This window comes from Cygnus atratus, chromosome 8 (genome assembly GCF_013377495.2).
Source record: "Cygnus atratus isolate AKBS03 ecotype Queensland, Australia chromosome 8, CAtr_DNAZoo_HiC_assembly, whole genome shotgun sequence".
NCBI classification, from domain to species: Eukaryota; Metazoa; Chordata; class Aves; order Anseriformes; family Anatidae; genus Cygnus; species Cygnus atratus.
This window is the reverse complement of record NC_066369.1, coordinates 13,619,911-13,638,097: the sequence shown is the minus strand read 5'-3', so window position 1 is coordinate 13,638,097 and position 18,187 is coordinate 13,619,911. Positions and strand designations below refer to the sequence as shown.

The 18,187-nt window shown below is 37.3% G+C and overlaps 1 protein-coding gene and 1 long non-coding RNA gene across 4 annotated transcripts in view; one reads left to right on the top strand and one right to left on the bottom strand.

Moving 5' to 3' along the window:
- The window catches only part of BRINP3 (BMP/retinoic acid inducible neural specific 3), a 252,538-nt gene that overhangs the window by 42,623 nt on the left and 191,728 nt on the right, over nucleotides 1-18,187 (bottom strand). For all 3 annotated transcript variants that reach the window (XM_035537312.2, XM_050712418.1, XM_050712419.1), the window contains one exon: nucleotides 5,344-5,566. In XM_035537312.2, the coding sequence (XP_035393205.1) occupies nucleotides 5,344-5,566 (223 nt within the window). The remainder of the gene's footprint in view (nucleotides 1-5,343; nucleotides 5,567-18,187) is intronic.
- Nucleotides 36-15,579, top strand: LOC126913399 (uncharacterized). Its single transcript, XR_007708619.1, has 4 exons — nucleotides 36-163; nucleotides 1,230-1,311; nucleotides 14,651-14,840; nucleotides 15,188-15,579. It is a non-coding gene; the product is annotated as an uncharacterized LOC126913399 (long non-coding RNA).

The following is an 18,187-nucleotide window of genomic DNA, read 5'->3' as shown; positions in this document are numbered from 1 at the left end:
ATTCATGACTCATCTTTTTTTACAGCTGCCTGTGGAGCATTCTTCGGGAAATTCCAGAGCTAACTCTCTTCAAAAAGCAATTATTTCTGCAGCTCTTTGGTTTGATGCATCCACTCACCATTTCCAATGACGAACAGCTTCTAAATCTACATTAGCTCCCAAAGTATGTTTCTTTAAAAAAATAAAAAATAAAATATTATATATATATGTATATATAATATTAATAGTCCTTCATGAAGATAAGGACATACTTTAAATGTAAGGCAAATGTAAGGGAATGGCCTTCCCTTTAGAGATAAGAGTTCTAATATTTTAATTAAAATCTTCTTTACAAGTTATTAAACATTTTTTTCTATATTTGCCTTCAGCTTGCACTATCAGAATCAGATTTGGTTTTTGATTGTTTTCGTGGTTTTGTAAAATCCATTCTGTTAATGACTGGGCTGGAATGTTTGTATAACAAACATTAACAAAAATAATAACAATAACAATTGTTACAAACAATAACAATTACAATTGTTACAAATAACAAACAATAACAAAATTCCTCACTGTACATTATATGATGCTATGAAGCATCCATTAGTTTTAAAAATTCAAATACTGACATTTTATTCAAGATTATATGCTTTTTCTGCAATATTTTTCATAAGTCGTGTAAATTTAAAAGTTTTATTTACATGAGTTGCTCATAATCTTCAGCTGCGATTTGTAGCAGCACATTCGCATTTGTTACCATGCCAAGCAAGACGTAATTTATTCCACTGGTTTATTGTTGTGTTTATCTTACTTTTTTCTCTCCTTTTTTTTTATACATATTTTTGTTTGTGTCTTTATTTAATCACAAATTGTGATGGTTAAATTTGTTCTTGAGTGTTGCTTTTTCATTATGAAGTATTTTAAACTGCATATAAATAAGGTTCATACATATAGCAATATCCTGTACAACGTTCATTCACTCTAATAAAATTAGCCAAGGAACCCATTTGAATAACCTAGAAAAAGAAGGAAACCAAGTGCTAAACTGGCACTTCTGAAGGAAGAAATGAAAGCTGCTCCCTGTCTTCAGTGTCTTTCAGTAGTGCTTAGGTATCAAGTCCACTCATGGAAAATCATTACTATTCTAATTGAAATTATATTTGGGAAAGTGAAGATTCTTTTTCTCCTTCAAAACAGTTTATACTTGTTTTACACTCTTAAACATAAATCTGCCAATTTTATCATTTCAGTTCCCTAATTTGGACAGATTTAAGTGCCTGCTTGCCTTCAGCTCTGATTCATGTCAGAAGTTACACTGATAACGTTTCATAGGTAAGATCACATCTCTTCCTTTGATTTTCAGCTTCTGAGTATATAGTCATTAAATTTTGAAAGAAATCTTACTGCTGTGTTAACCAAAACAGAAACTAAACCCACTTTCACTCCCCAAAACGTACTGACAAATATATAACCACAATTTAGGTGGCTGTTTTACCTCTTCCCATTGCTATATGTGAACTAGAGTGATGTATATGGACTATTAAAATATAAAGCCAATTATGTAAAATTGATATTTCTCTATTTCCTCCATTTGTTTTGTCTTTGAAAAATGAGGAGATTCAATCCAAAGGTGACATTAACATGAGATGAAATATACACAGATCCCAGGGCAACACTTTCTCACCACATTTGAGTAAGACACTAACAGAGTCAAAAGCTTGGACTAACTTTACGGTTGTGTCATTCCTTTTCTCAGGCTAGATATACTAGAGCACAGATACCATATGCAAACTGCTTCCAAAGATTTACAATTATTAATTAAGCATCATAGTCTCAGTACAGAAGTATGCATGATGGTGTTAGTGCAGAAATACAGTTTTACACAACACCTTAATTCCTATAGAGCAAAATATATTGAGCTGCTAGCAATGATTCAAGAACACTCTAATGTACATTTTACACCATCTACTGATTCCTGCAAAGCGAAATGTATTGTGCCACTAGCGGTGTTTCAACAATCTTCCTGTATAAAAACTGCAGCAAGATCTGGCCATCTAGTGGAATAACAATTGCTGCATACAGTGGACTCTGGCAAAGCAAACACAATAAGCATATTGTATTTCAAGGTTTTAAGGCTGATACGTAAATGCAATGAGAGCATGTCAGTAATAATCTCTTGAACCTTTTGAAACAGCAGAGCCTCAAGTTTGTGGAGGCATTAGATCACCCTGGTAGTGGTCTTTCAGAGAAAATCAAAAATTTCTCTTTCCAAATACATTTCTTTTAACCTTGTTTTTTTGTTTTTGTTTTTGTTCTTTTTCCTTACTTTCTTGGAATGGAATGTTTTATCGTTCTATCACCCCTATATGCAACATGAGAACAGATTATCCACATAGCAATTTCTGTAGAATTTCTGTAGTCCTTGTTGGTTTTGAATAGGTATTTTTCTTTGAACTTAGACAACCAGTAAATACTTCAATGGTTATTGAAGTGTATTGATTAATTCAGGTGAATTTTAAAAGTTACGCTGAACTGTGCTGTAACAATTTATAATGCAAATACATAGACTTGTGATGTATCTTGGCATGATCTGACTTTCAGAAAGAGGAATAATGATCCATTTCACGGTAATGAAAGAAAGCTTAAAATCTGTGAAGAATATCCGGAACTTAAAAAGCTTTGTAATGAGCAGAATAAAATAAAAATAGTAATCCTGTTCCCATCCTATATGTATACCAAAGTGCTGCAGTAAATAAGGCATTGTTCTAATTGCTAGTGCAGACTGAAAGAAAACTATTTACACATTATTCTAGTTGAAAAATACAAACTGTCTTTTAAAAAGAGACAGGCAAATGTAGTATCTTTAACTTGCAAGTTAATTGACCCTCTTCTACCATGAACAATGATGCCAGGAGATGATTCAATGCTATTTTCATTCAAGGATTAGAAAATGAATATATAAACATAATTTAGTTTCAGCATTATTTTAGCATTATGAAGGGGCTATTTTCAGGAAATATGGATAAAGTTATAAGCAATTGTGACTAACAGATTAATTGAATACCATTGCAAAAAAAAATAAAAATCAAGCAACAATTTTTTCATGTTCAGTAACAAAATTCTAAGGCCAGAAAGATGGGTATTTTCAGTAATGAATTATAACCTTGACTCTATGTAGGAGCTCCTTCAACTGTGACAAAACGATTTCTGGCAGACGACATAGATAAATCCCTATAAAACTCAGTCTTACAGAAAGTTTTCATGAATTAAATTAAACTTTTAGGACATAACTCCCAGCTTCATGAAATAGAAAGCCAGCTTTCACTTTCAACATGTTCGTTTAAAAATCTTTTGTATATATCATCTATTGACTTGTGAAATGCAATGTAAAATTAAACATTACCACAGTTGCTTTGTTTTACTCACCACCAGCATCATGATCTTTATTAAAAACTGAAGGCTTTTTAATCTATATCTGAAAAGACAAGTATCTATAAAATAGAATTTTAAATAGTATTTATACCTCCATTAACTCTCTCTAATCTCTCTTTACATAAAACAATTCACACTTAATGCTCTATAGCAGGATCCAAACACTAATCCAAATGAGTTGTTTGGAAATCCTTTAGAAAATAATTACATTTTGTTCAAATTCTCCCTTCTTGTTTCTGTTGGAGTCTTTAATATCACACAGCACATGAAGCTGTTTTTTGCTTTTACTTCTGTCTTCCCTCAAACTCAAGAAAAAGTAGTATTTAGTTTTGCTCTTTCATTCAATTCCCTTTCTGTTGAAATGCCTACTATATAGCCTGAGAGATAATTCATGTTTCTCCATTGCATTCCTTAGGATTTTCCTATTCATTTACTGCTTGCCTGTTAGCAGTTCCTTGCAAACAAACACAGCATGGTGTTTGTATTAAGTATACTGTCATCACTATAAGTACCTGAACGCTATTCTGTCATGACCTCTCTTTGTATTCTTCCCACCATCCCTCTTTTCCCTACTGAATCCTTTACCCATCCCTGTATCTCCTTCTGAGTTATTTCTTGTTTGTTTGTTTTTCTAACCAGTTTTGGAAATTAAATCAGTTTCTTTTGGCCTTTCCTCCTCACTTCTCACTTTAAAGCTTTTTATTATCAACCATAAAAGCCTTGATGTCAGAAGGTAATTTTCCCAGATAGTCTGATGGAATCCATCCTTTGAAAATGCTCTCTTTTAGTAAATGCATCCCACTGGCTAAGTATTCCCAAACCTGCCTTTAACATTGATCTTTGAGCTATCTATTGATCATCATTATGTCATCATATTCTGGTCTCTTTCTGTAGTAACTGTATAACCTTTCTTAGTGGAATGTTTTATAGTTATGAAATGACTCCAAAAAGCAAACATACATACATATTTTTGTTTCAAGTAGCAGATCACAAAGCAGATCACAATATGTGGGGGGGAAAAAAAAAAAAAAAAAAAGACATGAGAGCCATAATGGCTACCTCTTTCTGAAAGAAAGAAAGGAAAAGAGATTGGATTAGCTGTGTGCTACCAAAAGGCAAGGGGAGAAATTGATGGAGCTCCAGCAGAGCTGAAAGAAAAGGAGAGTAAAGTACCTCTGGCAGTTCTGGAACACTGAACCTGAACTGGATTTCTTCAAAACTGATGGAGGTAAGTGCTAAATTCAGGAGTCACTGGAATAAGTCCATGATGCTTTTGCTCAGAAAAATAATTTCCCTAAAAGCTCATTCATTTCAGATTTACTCTGTGTCATTTCACTAATTTCAATAAAGTAATTTTCGATCAGCAATCAACAATAACCACTTTATGTTAATATAGATTTGACTAGGTAGCTTTCAGGTTCTCTCTGTTTTTAAGCAGAGCTAAAACACATTTTCTTTCCTTAGGCATCCTTTCAAATCTAATTCGTATCTGACAAATGAGACAAGAAATCAATACTATGTAGTATACACTGTATAATGACCTGGAAAGTTCTCAAAATAGCTATGCTTGCTTCAGAATAGGTATTGAGTATTCTGTATACAATTATTTGGCACTGTTACAATTGGCCAAGTTCCACTGAAAATACAATTCTGTAAAAAAGTGGTAAACCAAATGGGATGAATCTGTATGCTCATGATATTTTTAAGTTGCCTGACAAAACACAATAGCATACAAATCAGGTTTTATTTTGATCTTTACCATCACATTTAGGAAAGCATGAACAGAAAAATATTGAAGGCTGGGATTGTTCAACTCCTACAAAGATAAAGACTGTATGCTGTACATACACAGCATATTGTACATTCCCACTTCCATGCCATTAAGGATATTTTAGCATTAGACAATACTATGAGTTTCTCAGGTTTTCTTACCTTTGCCTTGGCATGCGGATGAGTGGCTGTTTATGGCATCTCTTACTAAGGCCAAAGAGCTTGTGAACAATTTTCTGTGCCTTGAGGAAGAGCTGCTTCATGCTGTTTTCTAGTTGTTCATATCGACGTTGAAAATTAGAATCCATTGTCCACAAATGCATTACAGTAGATGTGTTCAAGAAATAATTCATGGGCAGCCTCTTCATAAATAATTTGAATTCATCTAAAACAAAACAAAAAAAAAAAAAGAGGTAAAATTTAATAGTCTTTAATTATGTAGTTATTTTTACAGCAAAAATTAACTTCTTATTTGGTTGTTCTCAAACTTCAAAAATTTTCAAATGAACTTTTGCAATTTTGGAATTGAACTTTTTAACTGTTTTAAAGTAGAAAGATAGCTACATTTTTAGTAGCAATACTAGAACAAAAACATCAAATGTTGATTTTCCATATTCAGAGGGATGGAGATGAAACAAAACATTTATTTTTTGGCATAGATTTTTCTGTGATGGATTATGATTCATTGGAAGAAAAATGGTATTGAAAGGTCTTCAGGAAGGTACAAAATGAAAAGCAAGGGGCAAAAAGGGTGATTCAATACCTAATAAGCTGGTTTTAATAATGCATTTGGAACCTCCTTGGCAATGTGTTATTCATTTTCTTGCCTTGCCTTCCTCTTTGGATAATAGCCTTCTACTATTCTCCATTTGAGGTCAACACCACTGCCCCCCTGCTGTATCTGGGTGCAAATTAAGGGTCTTAAGGAGTTGTTTGTTTCTTTTATGAAGTATTTGAAGCCTAACTCGTACCCTTCACCTCTTCCTGATCCTTTTCCTAATTTTATCTAAGATAGTGGTTCTTAACCCCTATTCAAAAAGAGTATGTGTTTTTACCTTAATTATTCGATTTAATAGAAGTATTTGACAAATTCTGCTTTACCAAATGAGCAGCTCTTTGTCTTTTGGTGTAATTCTGGGAGAACCTAAGTGACAAATTGACAATTACACCTTAGTCTCCTTGCACAACACATCCCAAGAAGTCTTGTGCTTCAAGGCGTGCACAGATGTTGTGAGAGAGGGTTGTTTGGTTTGTTGGAAGGAGGCACAGTCTCATTGGTTTGGTAGAGCCTTCCAAGCCTGACGAGTGCATTTTCAAATTTATTAGTATCAAAAATAAATAAATAAATAAATAAATAAATAAATAAGGTTAACTGAACTGTTTCAAAGTATGTCCTTTGGCAAAGCTCCGATCTGCAGTTTGTATAAATCAGCTAAGCTCTACTGACTTCAGAGGAGTGTGCTAATACACCCAGGGAGGATCAGATCCAAAAGCTGCTTTTCTGAATACCTGTTTTAATCATTAACTTCTCATTTCTCTTCTGTTCTTCTGAGACACTGGTATATTTACTTAAACTCAGTGTCATGATGACCAATAAATAAATAAATAAATAAAATCACAGAGGAGAGAATGTGTTCAGAATATGCCTTTTCAGTTTCCATATTTCTGTATTAATTTATTTAAGAAACACTGTCTATTTGCTGTCCTTTGCAGAATGGTAATAAGCTCTACAGCTAACAACTAATCAGATGCAGTGTTTAGAAGTGATAAGAAGGGTTTACAGTCTTTAACTTGCAACGAAAAACCATTTCCAACAAGAAAATGCTCCTTTTCCTTCCTGTAATAAACATCATCCTGTGCCCTGTATGATCATGCTAATGAGCACCACAATGCAGGTGGAGAGACAGAGATAAAATGAGCATGGTTAGATAGTGCCTTCTGAAAAAAAAAAAAAAAAAAAAAAAAGGAAAGGAAAGGAAAGATAATGTGCTCATATCTTAAACAGACACATTTCATGATCTGTGAAACTACAACATGAACTCCTACTATTGAGAGATGATTAAACTATTACATTCTAATCAACACATTATACCAGTCATTTGTGAGGATTAACAGCTAGTACTATGGTGCTGGTGGCCATACAAATTGATACTGTTAAAACATGATACCTGATACCACATATGATATGATTTCAGCACTTTCTAATTTATTTTCACATAGGTGGCTATCAAATGCACACAGAATACCATTTTTCATATTAATAACTTCAGATAATGGGAAAAATATAAAACAGATGCAGTGATTGATCAAACAAGTTTATTTAACTGTTTCATTTATAGCTGGTCATGTCTGCTTTTTGCTCCCCCCTTTCTGTAAGCTATATCTTCTTTGTATTAGTGGTGTGTAGATTGAAATGACTTACCATATTTCAGTAGCAAAGCATAAATGTAAAATATCACAATAAAAGCTAACATTATTGCTGAAATCAGATGAATATCGGGCACATTTAGGCTGTAATAAATACCTAGAACTATTTAGCTTGTAACTTGGGTTCTCAGTGTTATTCAGTATCAGAGCAGGGCACACTGGTGAATGCTTTGATTAACATTCTGCAGACAGAGCAAGCAAAGACTTAGAAAAATGCAGTAAGCCTCATCAAAGGACCTGACAATGCCCAGCTACAAGGAAAAAATGACGCCTGTTCTGTATGTTGGAGGAGAGCAGGACCCTTGATTCCTTTGCTCTAGATATTTTTCATATCCCTGATATGATGAATTACAAGACCTACACAAGACCATTCATGTCTATGAGACCACAGTGCACTTCTCTTTTCATTTCAGCTGAGACCAAGTGATTTTTGGAACTTTTTTCAGAATATCAAAATGTTCTGTGTTAGCTTGTTTCCTAAGATCGCTTTTGGAAAATCTTTGGAAAGATGTTGGAAGTCAACACAATTATACCAGCCTGGATTCCAAAACACTAGGTTAATGATGGTACCACAGGCTAACATCTGACCATGCAATGTAATGCTGGCAATAAAATGCCACATCATATCACTGCACTTTCTTCTCCCATTGGCTGTTGCATAAACAGAACAAATTCAAATATTTTTTTTTCTTTTATGATATGATAGCCACTGTTTCTCCTATCAATTAAAAAAAAAATTAAAATAATAAAAATTCTCTCTCTAATCTACGGGTATTACAGCGATTTTTTCCTCCCAGCCCAAGGCACTCTGTGTAAAGGCTGGGAACAATCTTGGCTTCTGCAATCAGAATAACATGAGCAGGAGGGTATAAAACAGTAGCTCATTCTGCCTTTAAGCTACAGGTTGTATCTAGGGAGGTCTCAATAATGCCCTATAGGTAAGATCAAAATTCTTGACTCCCCTGGTAAATGTGAAAACTGCAATTTGATATGGATTTCTAATGAGATATGTATATATATGTATACAGTATTCTTTGTCTTTTTTTTTTTTTTATGTTGGTTCTGTATTACAGCTGAAATGAATGACAATATACAAGTACATGTGAAGAAATTAAGACAAGGGCTGATCTACAGACAGTTTAGAAGAATGTAGAGCAAAATAGAGAGTTTGAAAATAATCTGCATTTGGTGATATGTTAAGAAGGAAATTGTTTTGCAATGAAGTAAATTAATATAAATTTAAGCCATCCTCCAGAAATGTTTCTGGCGAGCCAACGCTATAGAATCATGTAATCAATTAGGTTGGAAAAGACTTTCAAGACCATTAAGTCTAACCATCAACCTGACCTATTTAGTCCTATCATTAAACCGTATTCCTCGGTGCCACATCCACACATCTCTTAAATATCTCTGGGGTAGGGACTCCACCACTTCCCTGAGCAGCCCATTCCAATGTTTGGTCACCCCAAAATTCTTCTTAATCCCAATCTAAACCTCCCCTGGTGCAACCTTAGACCATTTCTTTTCATGCTATGACTTTTCACTGAGTAAAGAGATCGACACTTTCCTTACTGTAACCTCCCTTCAGGTAGTTGTAAGGAGCAACGAGGTCTCTCTCTCATCAGGCTCCTTTTCTCTAGACTAAACAATCCCAATTCCCTCAGCTGCTCTTCGTATGTCTTGCTTTCTAGTTCTTTCACTAGCTTTGTTGTTCTTCTTTGTACACGCTCGAGCAACTCAACATCCTTCTTATAGGGAGAGGCCCAAATCTGAACACAATATTTAAGGTGCAATCTCACCAGTGCCACATACAAAGGAACAATCACTTCCCTAGTCCTGCTGACAATACTGTTTCTGATGCAGACCATCATGCCATTGACCTTCTTGACTACATGACCTTATGTCTCACGTTCAGCCAGCTGTCAACCAGCCTCTGCAGGTCCTTTCCTGTAGGGCAACTTTCCACCCACTCTTTCCCCAACCTATGCCACTGCATAAGGTTGTTATGACCTAAATGCAGGACCTGACACTTGTTGAATGCCATGCAGTTGGACTTGGCCCGTCTATCTAGCTTACCCATATCCCTTTGCAGAGCCTTCCTACCCTCAAGCAGATCGATAGTCTCACCTAATACAGCATTCACAAACTTATTGAGGGTGCATTCAATCCCGTCATCCAGATTGTTTATAAAAATGTTAAAACTATTCCCAAGACTGAGCCCTGGGGAATGCCACTGGTGACCAGCTGACAGCTGGACTGAACACTATGGCTCTTTGAGCCCAACCATCCCACCTGTTCTTCACCCACCCCAAACTATATACATCCAAGCCATGACCAGCCAGTTTTTCCAGGAGAATACTGTGGGAAACAGTGTCAAACACTTCGCTAAAATCCAGGCTGACAACATCCACAGACTTTCCCTCATCTACTAAGTGGTTATTTTGTTATAGAAGGAGATCAGGTTAGTCAGGCAGGACCTGCTTTTCATAACAACATGCTAGCTGAACCTCATCACTCAGTTGTTCTGTATGTATTGTGTGATGACATTTAAGATGATTTGCACCATAACTTTTCCTGGTACCAAGGCCAGACTGAAAGGCTTGTAGTTCCTTGGATCCTCCTTCCTGCCTTTCTCATAGATTGGTGTCACATTCACCAACCTCCAGTCAACTGGGACTTCCCTGTTTTGCCAGGACTGCTTGAAAATTATTGAAAGTGGCCTGGTTCCTCTGCAGGAACAAGAGCAGTGAAGTGGTTCTGCAAGGGCACCTCAGGCAGTGGAGGAAGTCTCTTCCTCCTGATGGTCTTTATCATAACAAACTTCCATTCTTCTATGCTTTCAGTATCACTCCCTTCTGTGTGGTCTTGAGGGGTGGCTTCTGCCAGTGGGCCCACTTCAGACTGTGTTTGCAATCACCTAACTCCTCCTCAGTTTTCCTGATGTTGCACAGCCTTCTCACCACCTCCTGCAGCTCAATCACATGCTGCAGGAAATCCTCCACCTTGGGCACACCTTTTGCAGGCAGGTCTGCTGCCTGTGCCTGCCACAAGAGGAAGGTCTAGGCACTTCCAGTAGCCTGAGGTCTGCACTGCAGCCTTCCCCTTCAGCAGCTCTGGGTGGAAGCATCAGCCAGCCCTGGGGTAGGTAGAGTAAACACCCCACCTGGAGCTGCAGCCATTACTCTAAGATGAGTGCCCACCATCCTGTCTGGGCAACCATTACTGTAGCTTCAAGGGTCAACAAGCAGGGTGTATGGCCCTTCCTATGCACCCTTCCTCACAAATTGCTCTCTTTGTCACTCTTTGAACGCTCTGTTCACTAGAACTCCCTAGAGCTGCCTTCTGTGTGTTTGGAGTTGCGTGCCAAAGACTTGTCAGCCTCTCTGATGAGGGCTTTTAGTATTGCAAATGAAAACATAACGTTTCAGTAAATATATATTCCTGTTTAATTGTGGATTGTATAGTTCATCTTGAACTTAAGTTTCATTTCTTCAACCAATATTCAAATGTGGAAAAAGCAAAATATTTACTGAGTTAAAAGAGCCATACAATAACTGAAAATGTATTTTGCCTGCCCAGTTTAAAAAATCTTGATTTACAGAGACATACTATTGATAATAGGCTTATGGATAAAAATTTGGACTGTAGCAGTTTTTCCATTTAAAAAAGCTCAGTAAAATTATGTCTATAGGAGAAAACCACTTTATATATCATTATTATTTCAAAATCTATCACTAGATAGCAATTGAAATGGACTATTTTATCATTTCTCTAAATGACATTTTAATAACATGCTTTCTTCCTTATTTATCCAAGAATGATAATTAAAATTCTTTGACAAACTTTATAATGAATAAAATGATGTGTGTTCATTAGTTTGATTGCATTTTTAGTTTGATAGCATTTCTGACACTGAAACTTTGTAAAATCTATGCAGCTGTCATTCATATTTATATATACATCCTCTTTTTCCACAGAGCTTAACTTGTTCTAAAGGTATTGCGATTCTGCGATCACAGTCTAGAATTGTGTAATACTTCATGGCTAAAAACTGTTATGCTTTTTCACTAACAAAACATTATAATGGGCTTAAGGCAAATTGTCAAAAATTGACTACTGCTTTACAAAGAAGGGTGTGATAGTATATACTACAGTATATACTATATATAATAGCCTTACATGCTAGTCCAAATGATAGTGATTTATACAAATTTGCTGAAGTGAATCCATGCTCTATGTAGCTTTGATTATGATGAGAATTACTTGTAAAAGACCTCTACTCTTTACAAAGAACTACTGCTTTGGGAAGCCATCTGCCTTCTTAAATTATAAAGATAGAATCAGAGGTTAATCCAATTTGGATGCAATCTCCAAGCCAGTCAACTTATACATCAGACCAGGTTGCTGAAGGCTTTATCCAGTTAGGTCATGCAAGCCTCTGTGGATGGAGACAGAACAACCTCTCTCCATAACTAAAGCTCAGATGCCCTCATGAAGAAAAGGTTTCTCCAGTCTGAACCTCTCTTATCCCTGTTTTCTCTCGGCATGCAGAACCTGACTCTATCTTCTTGATCACCTCCCTGCAGGCAATGCAGCTTCTGTGGGACCCTCCAAAGCCTCCCTACCCCTGCTGAACAACCCTCTCCTCCAACAGCAGGTGCTCCAACACTGAGCACCCTAGGGACCTCACTGACCTTGCTCCAGTATAAGAAAGGCAACAATGCCTTTCTTATAATGGAGGACCCAAAACTGGATGCAGTATCTGAACATGGTCTAATGAGTGCTGAGCAGAGGGGGCTCCTACCTTGATCTCCTGGCCTTGCCCCTGTTCATGCCATCCAGGATGTTGCTGCACTAAGTGCTGCCAAGGCACTGTGTAGTCCCCTCCACTCACTGTACCTGGGCCCCAGGGTCTTTCCCACAGTGCTGCTCCCAGACAAGCAGGCCTAACCTTGCTTATTGCTGGAGATCTTCTTGCCCAAGTCAGGGCTTTGTATTTGTTCTTCTTGAACTTCATCAGGCTCCTGTCAGCTCACTCCTCCAGCTTGTCGAGGTTCCCGTGGGTAGCTGCCCTATTCTTGATCATGTCAGCTCATTTCTATCCCCCCACCAACCAATCCCCTCAATTTGGTATCATCTGTAAGCTTGATAAGCATGCACTCCAATGCTGCCTGCAGGTCATTGATTGAGATGTCAAACAGAAGTTCTGGGATATTCTTGCAGGATTCCACTTGCTACTGTCCTTCAGGGAGGATATATGACCCAGTAATCCCACACTCTGTCTCCCACAACATTCTGGCATCCAGGTTAAGATAATGTAGTCTGGTTGGAAGGACAAATAAGTGGGTAAAAATGTGGCTGCATGGACAGGTTCCACATTAAAAGCATTATTAAAGCTGAGGTAAATAACATCTATTTTTCTTCCCTTACCCATATATCATTATTTTATCATAGACATGATCAGGGGGTCAGACATGATTTACTCAGTCACCTTCTCCTTCATGTCTCCAGAAATGTGCTCCAAGAGGACTCAGTCCATGGTATTCCCAGTGACCAATGTGAAGCTGATCAGTCAGTCATTCCCTGGCTTAGTCTGAAAAGACTTTTTTCAAGTTAGGTGTAACCTCTCTCCAGTCATCAGGAATCTTCCCTAGTCTCCATGATCTTTCAAAACTAACAGAGTGGAGTTACAGGGATATTGTGCAGCTCTGTCAAAAGCCATAGATACAGCATGTTTATTCTCATGGACTTGTATAGACCAAATTCTCTCAAATAAGCCCTGACTCAATCCTCATCAACTGCTGGTAGTTCCTCTCCTCCTTGAGTTCCTTCAGTAAGCTCAGGGACATGGGATATTTGCTGATGAAGACCGAGGACAAAGAAGGTGCTATCTCTGCCTCATCTGTTTATGCTGAAACAAATAACTTCTAAATCACCCAGTCTATTCAGAAATAAGCCCAGGTTTTACTTGTTCAGTCTTTTATCACTAAGGTAACTATAGAATATTTTCTTGTTGCTCTTGGCATCCCTTGAAAACATAGATTCCAGGTTTTCCTATCACCATCCCTAAATGTCCGTTCTGTGTTTCTGATTTGTTTCTTGGTAGTCTGTCCCTGTTTCTATCTTCTGTATACTGCCTTTTTCCTTTGGAGCACTGTCTCATGTTCCAAGTTTAACAAAGTCGGTCCCCTGATACATTTACTTATTTTCCTGAATGGCAGGATGGACAGTTCTTGCACTTGAAGGCTGCTGTACTTAAAGCCCCATCAGATTTCCAGAGATCCCTTCTCTTCAGAGCTGCCCCTGAGGGGATCCCATCTACCATTTCCTAGAATTAGGGTCTGTTTTCCCAAAGCACAGGTGTGCAATCTGCTGCTCTCCTTTCTCACTCCTCTCTGGATCCTGAACACAACTATTTCATGGCCTCTGCAGCCAAGGTTACCGTTATCACGTCCGCAAACAGCACTTTTTTGTTAATCCAGCCAATCCAGCTCTGTGTCACCTCTCTTGGCCCATCCAGTATCTGTATCAAGAAGTTATCCCTGATACTTATAAGGGCTACAAAGATGGTGAAGGGCCCAGAGGGGAGACGTACAAGGAGCGGCTGAGGTCACTTGGCCTGTTCAGCCTGGAAAAGAGGACGCTGACGGGAGACCTCATCGCAGCCTATGGCTTCCTCACAAGGGGGAGTGGGAGGGGCAGGCGTCATTCTGTTCTCTTTAGTGACCAGTGATAGGACCCAAGAGAATGGAGTCAAGCTCCGACAGGGGAGGTTCAGGCTGGATATCAGGAAAAGGTTCTTCACCAAGAGGGTTGTCATGCACTGGAACAGACTTCCCAGGGATGTGGTCACGGCACCAAGCCAAGTTTAAGAAGTGTTTGGACTGTACTCTTAGTCATATGGTCTGAATTTTTGTGTAGACCTGTGTGGAGCTAGCAGTTGGATTCAATGATCCTTGTGGGTCCCTTTCAACTCGGGATATTCTACAATTCTATGATTCTATAGCCTCCAGAAACCTCCTTAACTGCTTGTGTCCCACAGTGTTGACCTTCCAGCAGATGTCAGGAGGATTAAAGACCCCCATGAAAACCATGATCTGCGATCCAGATACATCCTTCAGATACTAAAAGAAGGTTTCATCTACTTTTTTACCCTGACCAGAAGGTTTGTAACACACCCATCACAATGTCACCCTTGCTGGCCTCTCCTCCAACCCTGACCAACAAGCAGGGTAAGAACCTCTGTTGTCCATCCAGTAGCAGAATTCCATACATCCAATCTGCTCCTTAACATAGAGGAAAACTATCTTCATCGTCTCTCGTCTTTTCTCATGAACACATATCCATCTTTCACACCACTGCAGTGAGGCAAGCTGTCCCAACCTGTCTCTTCTGTTCTAACAATGTCGTACCTCTGTGACCTCACGCATAGTTCTGGTTTGTCCTACTCACTTTGTGGGGTGAGTGCATTTGATTAGACATATTTGAAGCATATCCTTTCTTCCTGTTTTATCATTACTCTTTTTACTGTCACCCGGCACAATGTATTTCAATGCAAATTTTTCCCCTGACTTAACAGGACTAAGAAGATATCCCTTGGGCCTATGCTCAACCCCCAGAACCATGAAGGCACATCTGATATGCAACAGGTCTCCCGTGGCAGTCTTGTCAGTGCTCACATGGATGAGTAACAAGAGATAATAATAATAAATGAGCCAAATGAGCCTCAGAAGTTTCTCCTCAACATCCTTGATCAAAACCCCCAGCAAGCACCAAATCTCCCCAGAAAGCAGGTCAAGTCAACAGAAGAGGAGGAAAGGAGTCTCCAAATACCTTTCCTCTACAGGAAGGAAGGTCTCCAAATACCATTACCCACTACTTTTTGGTGCCTGCATGTGGGTACAGCCTGGCCAACTCTGATGGCTGACCTTATCTGCTGATGTTTTAAATAAACCTACTATTTTAATACAACTACTGGTTCATTTTTGCTATAGGCTAGAAACTGGGGAGAAGACTACCAATTAATTTCACACAAAAGTTAAGGAAAGCTGCTATAGCTGTTTCACAGCAAAGAAGGCTCTTAAGTAGATCTGCACAGAGCATAGAAATCCATTTTGTGATAGGATTTTTAGTATTTCAAAATCAGAATGCAACCTAAATTTTTTGAAATTTTAAGAAATTCTTCAAGTATCTCTGATTTCTCTAAAATGATATGAAAGGAACATTGAAAGGTTTTCGTGATTTACTTTGCTTTGAATCAGTCAAAATACTTCACTTTGACAGAAGAGAAATTTTACAGTTATATGTCAACATTTAATTTCATGTTATATGATAAATGTTATAAAGACAGAAATGACAAAATGAATAATTATTTCAAAAATGTCAAAGTGTTTTCCTGTATTCTGGCAAAAATGTATTACTTCGTAATTACTGAAGGATTGTTTTTGTTTAAAAGAATTGCCTCAGTATTTCATAATATTTTGTAGATAACTCTTTATGCCTTCTACGTCTCAACAGTCTTCTGTTTAGATTGCCAGTTCTTCAGAGAAGAGCCTGTCCCTTATTATATCTTTACAGGGCACTTAGCACAACAGACCCCAAATTTAATTGTTGGCATGTAATAAAAATAATAATAATAAATTTGCCTGTGGCTCAAGGCAACTGCATCCTCCCTGGAGTCCACAGTGATAGCTGCAATTAATGTGAAGAGCGAGACTTCTGATGGCAACAATCTCATAAACCCCAACAGCTTATTACACCTTTTATGTAACAGGACTCTATGTGAAAAAAAAAAAAAAAAAAAAAGTTTCTCCTTAACAATATGACCATAGTAATATAATTACTTTCCCATAACAATGTTTTTAATTGTTACCAGGGCAATAAATATTACAACAAGTCAAATACCAGCATCAGCTACAAATTGAAACCTCAAACCACAAAGCTGTTAGTCTGAGAGAATAAAAAGCAATAGGGCCTACATTTCTAACAGTTGGATCCGGTTGCTGTTCAATAAAGTGCTGCCTCAATATTGTGTAGACATTATTAAAGAGATTTATAAAAGACATATGATTTTTAAAATAGCCCACTGTGATTCAAAAGCCTGGAGAAAACAAAGTACTAAAATGAACATATATTTGTTTTTATGTTGCAATGAATTTTAGTTGTTCGTGATACATTACTTAATTTGTCAGAGAAGTAACAGCTGTGATCCAAGAAATATATGTTTGAAACTAATCCAACTGAAGGAAGCATAAGACTGTGGCTTTAAAACCACCTATTTCTTCACAGAAAATATAGGAAAAGTAAACTTTTTCTTTTCTTTCTTTCCTTTCTCTCTTTCTTTTTCTTTTCTTTCTTTCTTTCTTTCTCTTTCTTTCTTTCTTCCTTTCTTTCTCTTTCTTTCTTCCTTCCTTCCTTCCTTCCTTCCTTCCTTTCTTCCTTTCTTCCTTTCTTCCTTTCCCTTCCTTCCTTCCTTCCTTTTCTCTACTTTTCCAATTTATCCAGATTTAAAGGATAAATCATTTAGCTTTCCCTATAATTAAAACACTTACTTCTCCAAAGTAAATTAACTCTTTTTTGAAATTTCTGAAGGACAAAGATAAGGAATGAAATGTATCTGCTCTGGCAATATGGACTGCATATGAAGGAGAGAAGCTCAACATTTAATATTGGAGAGGCTGTTTGAACTGGTACAATCTAACTGCTTTACAAGTCTCAAGAGAAGCAAATTTTTATGATTCTTGTAGTGGGCTAGGGGCTTCTGTTTGTTTGTTCTTCCTGTTGGCTTTCTTTTTTGAATTTAAGATTGCTGCAGGGATTGATCCTCTAAACCCTAGGCTTTGCAAAGAGGAGACAACAGGGGTAAGTATCAGCACAGTTAAAGGTGTGATTGGTGGGGAACAGAGATCCTCTGGTCCTTCATTAGTGTATAATTTCTTAGGAACCCTATGCAAATGTTAAAATTGAACTAATTTTACTGGAACAGGAAAGTCTAGATACTCCCATTACAAACCCCTCTTGGTGCACAGATGAAAAGGAAAACTTTGTAGAGTTAAAGTTGTCAGTATAGTTAGAATATCATCCTGCAAATCAAGGAGAAATTCTGAGGTTTTACTAGGCAGCAGATAATTTTCCCTAGACTCTGCTGAGAGCAGAAAGGACCCAGATTTCCTGTAATTAAGAAAAGACTCATTTCTTATTCTCAGTCTAAATATGACTTTGACTGTGAATTCCCTTTTCAGAAACTCACAAGGTGAACTCCAACAGCCGTCTCTGTAAATCCCAACTTATAAAGGATCTTTCCTTCGTCCTGTTATTCTTTCAGGTGTGATTTTGAATAATTGCTCCTTTCAAATTGTTCATATCACTACCCTCCGTTGGGCATTCTTTGTAATTAATTGCAAACTCAAAAAAAAAATCTCAAGAAATATATCTGTTTTGAATCATGGGTTATTTTGGATTTCTTTGTGAACATTTTGATCATTTTAATATTTTTTTTTGTTATACAAATATTCCTGCAGCATGGACGTTCCAATTTCTATCTAGTGCTAGCTATTATCATTCTATAGCACTGAAAATG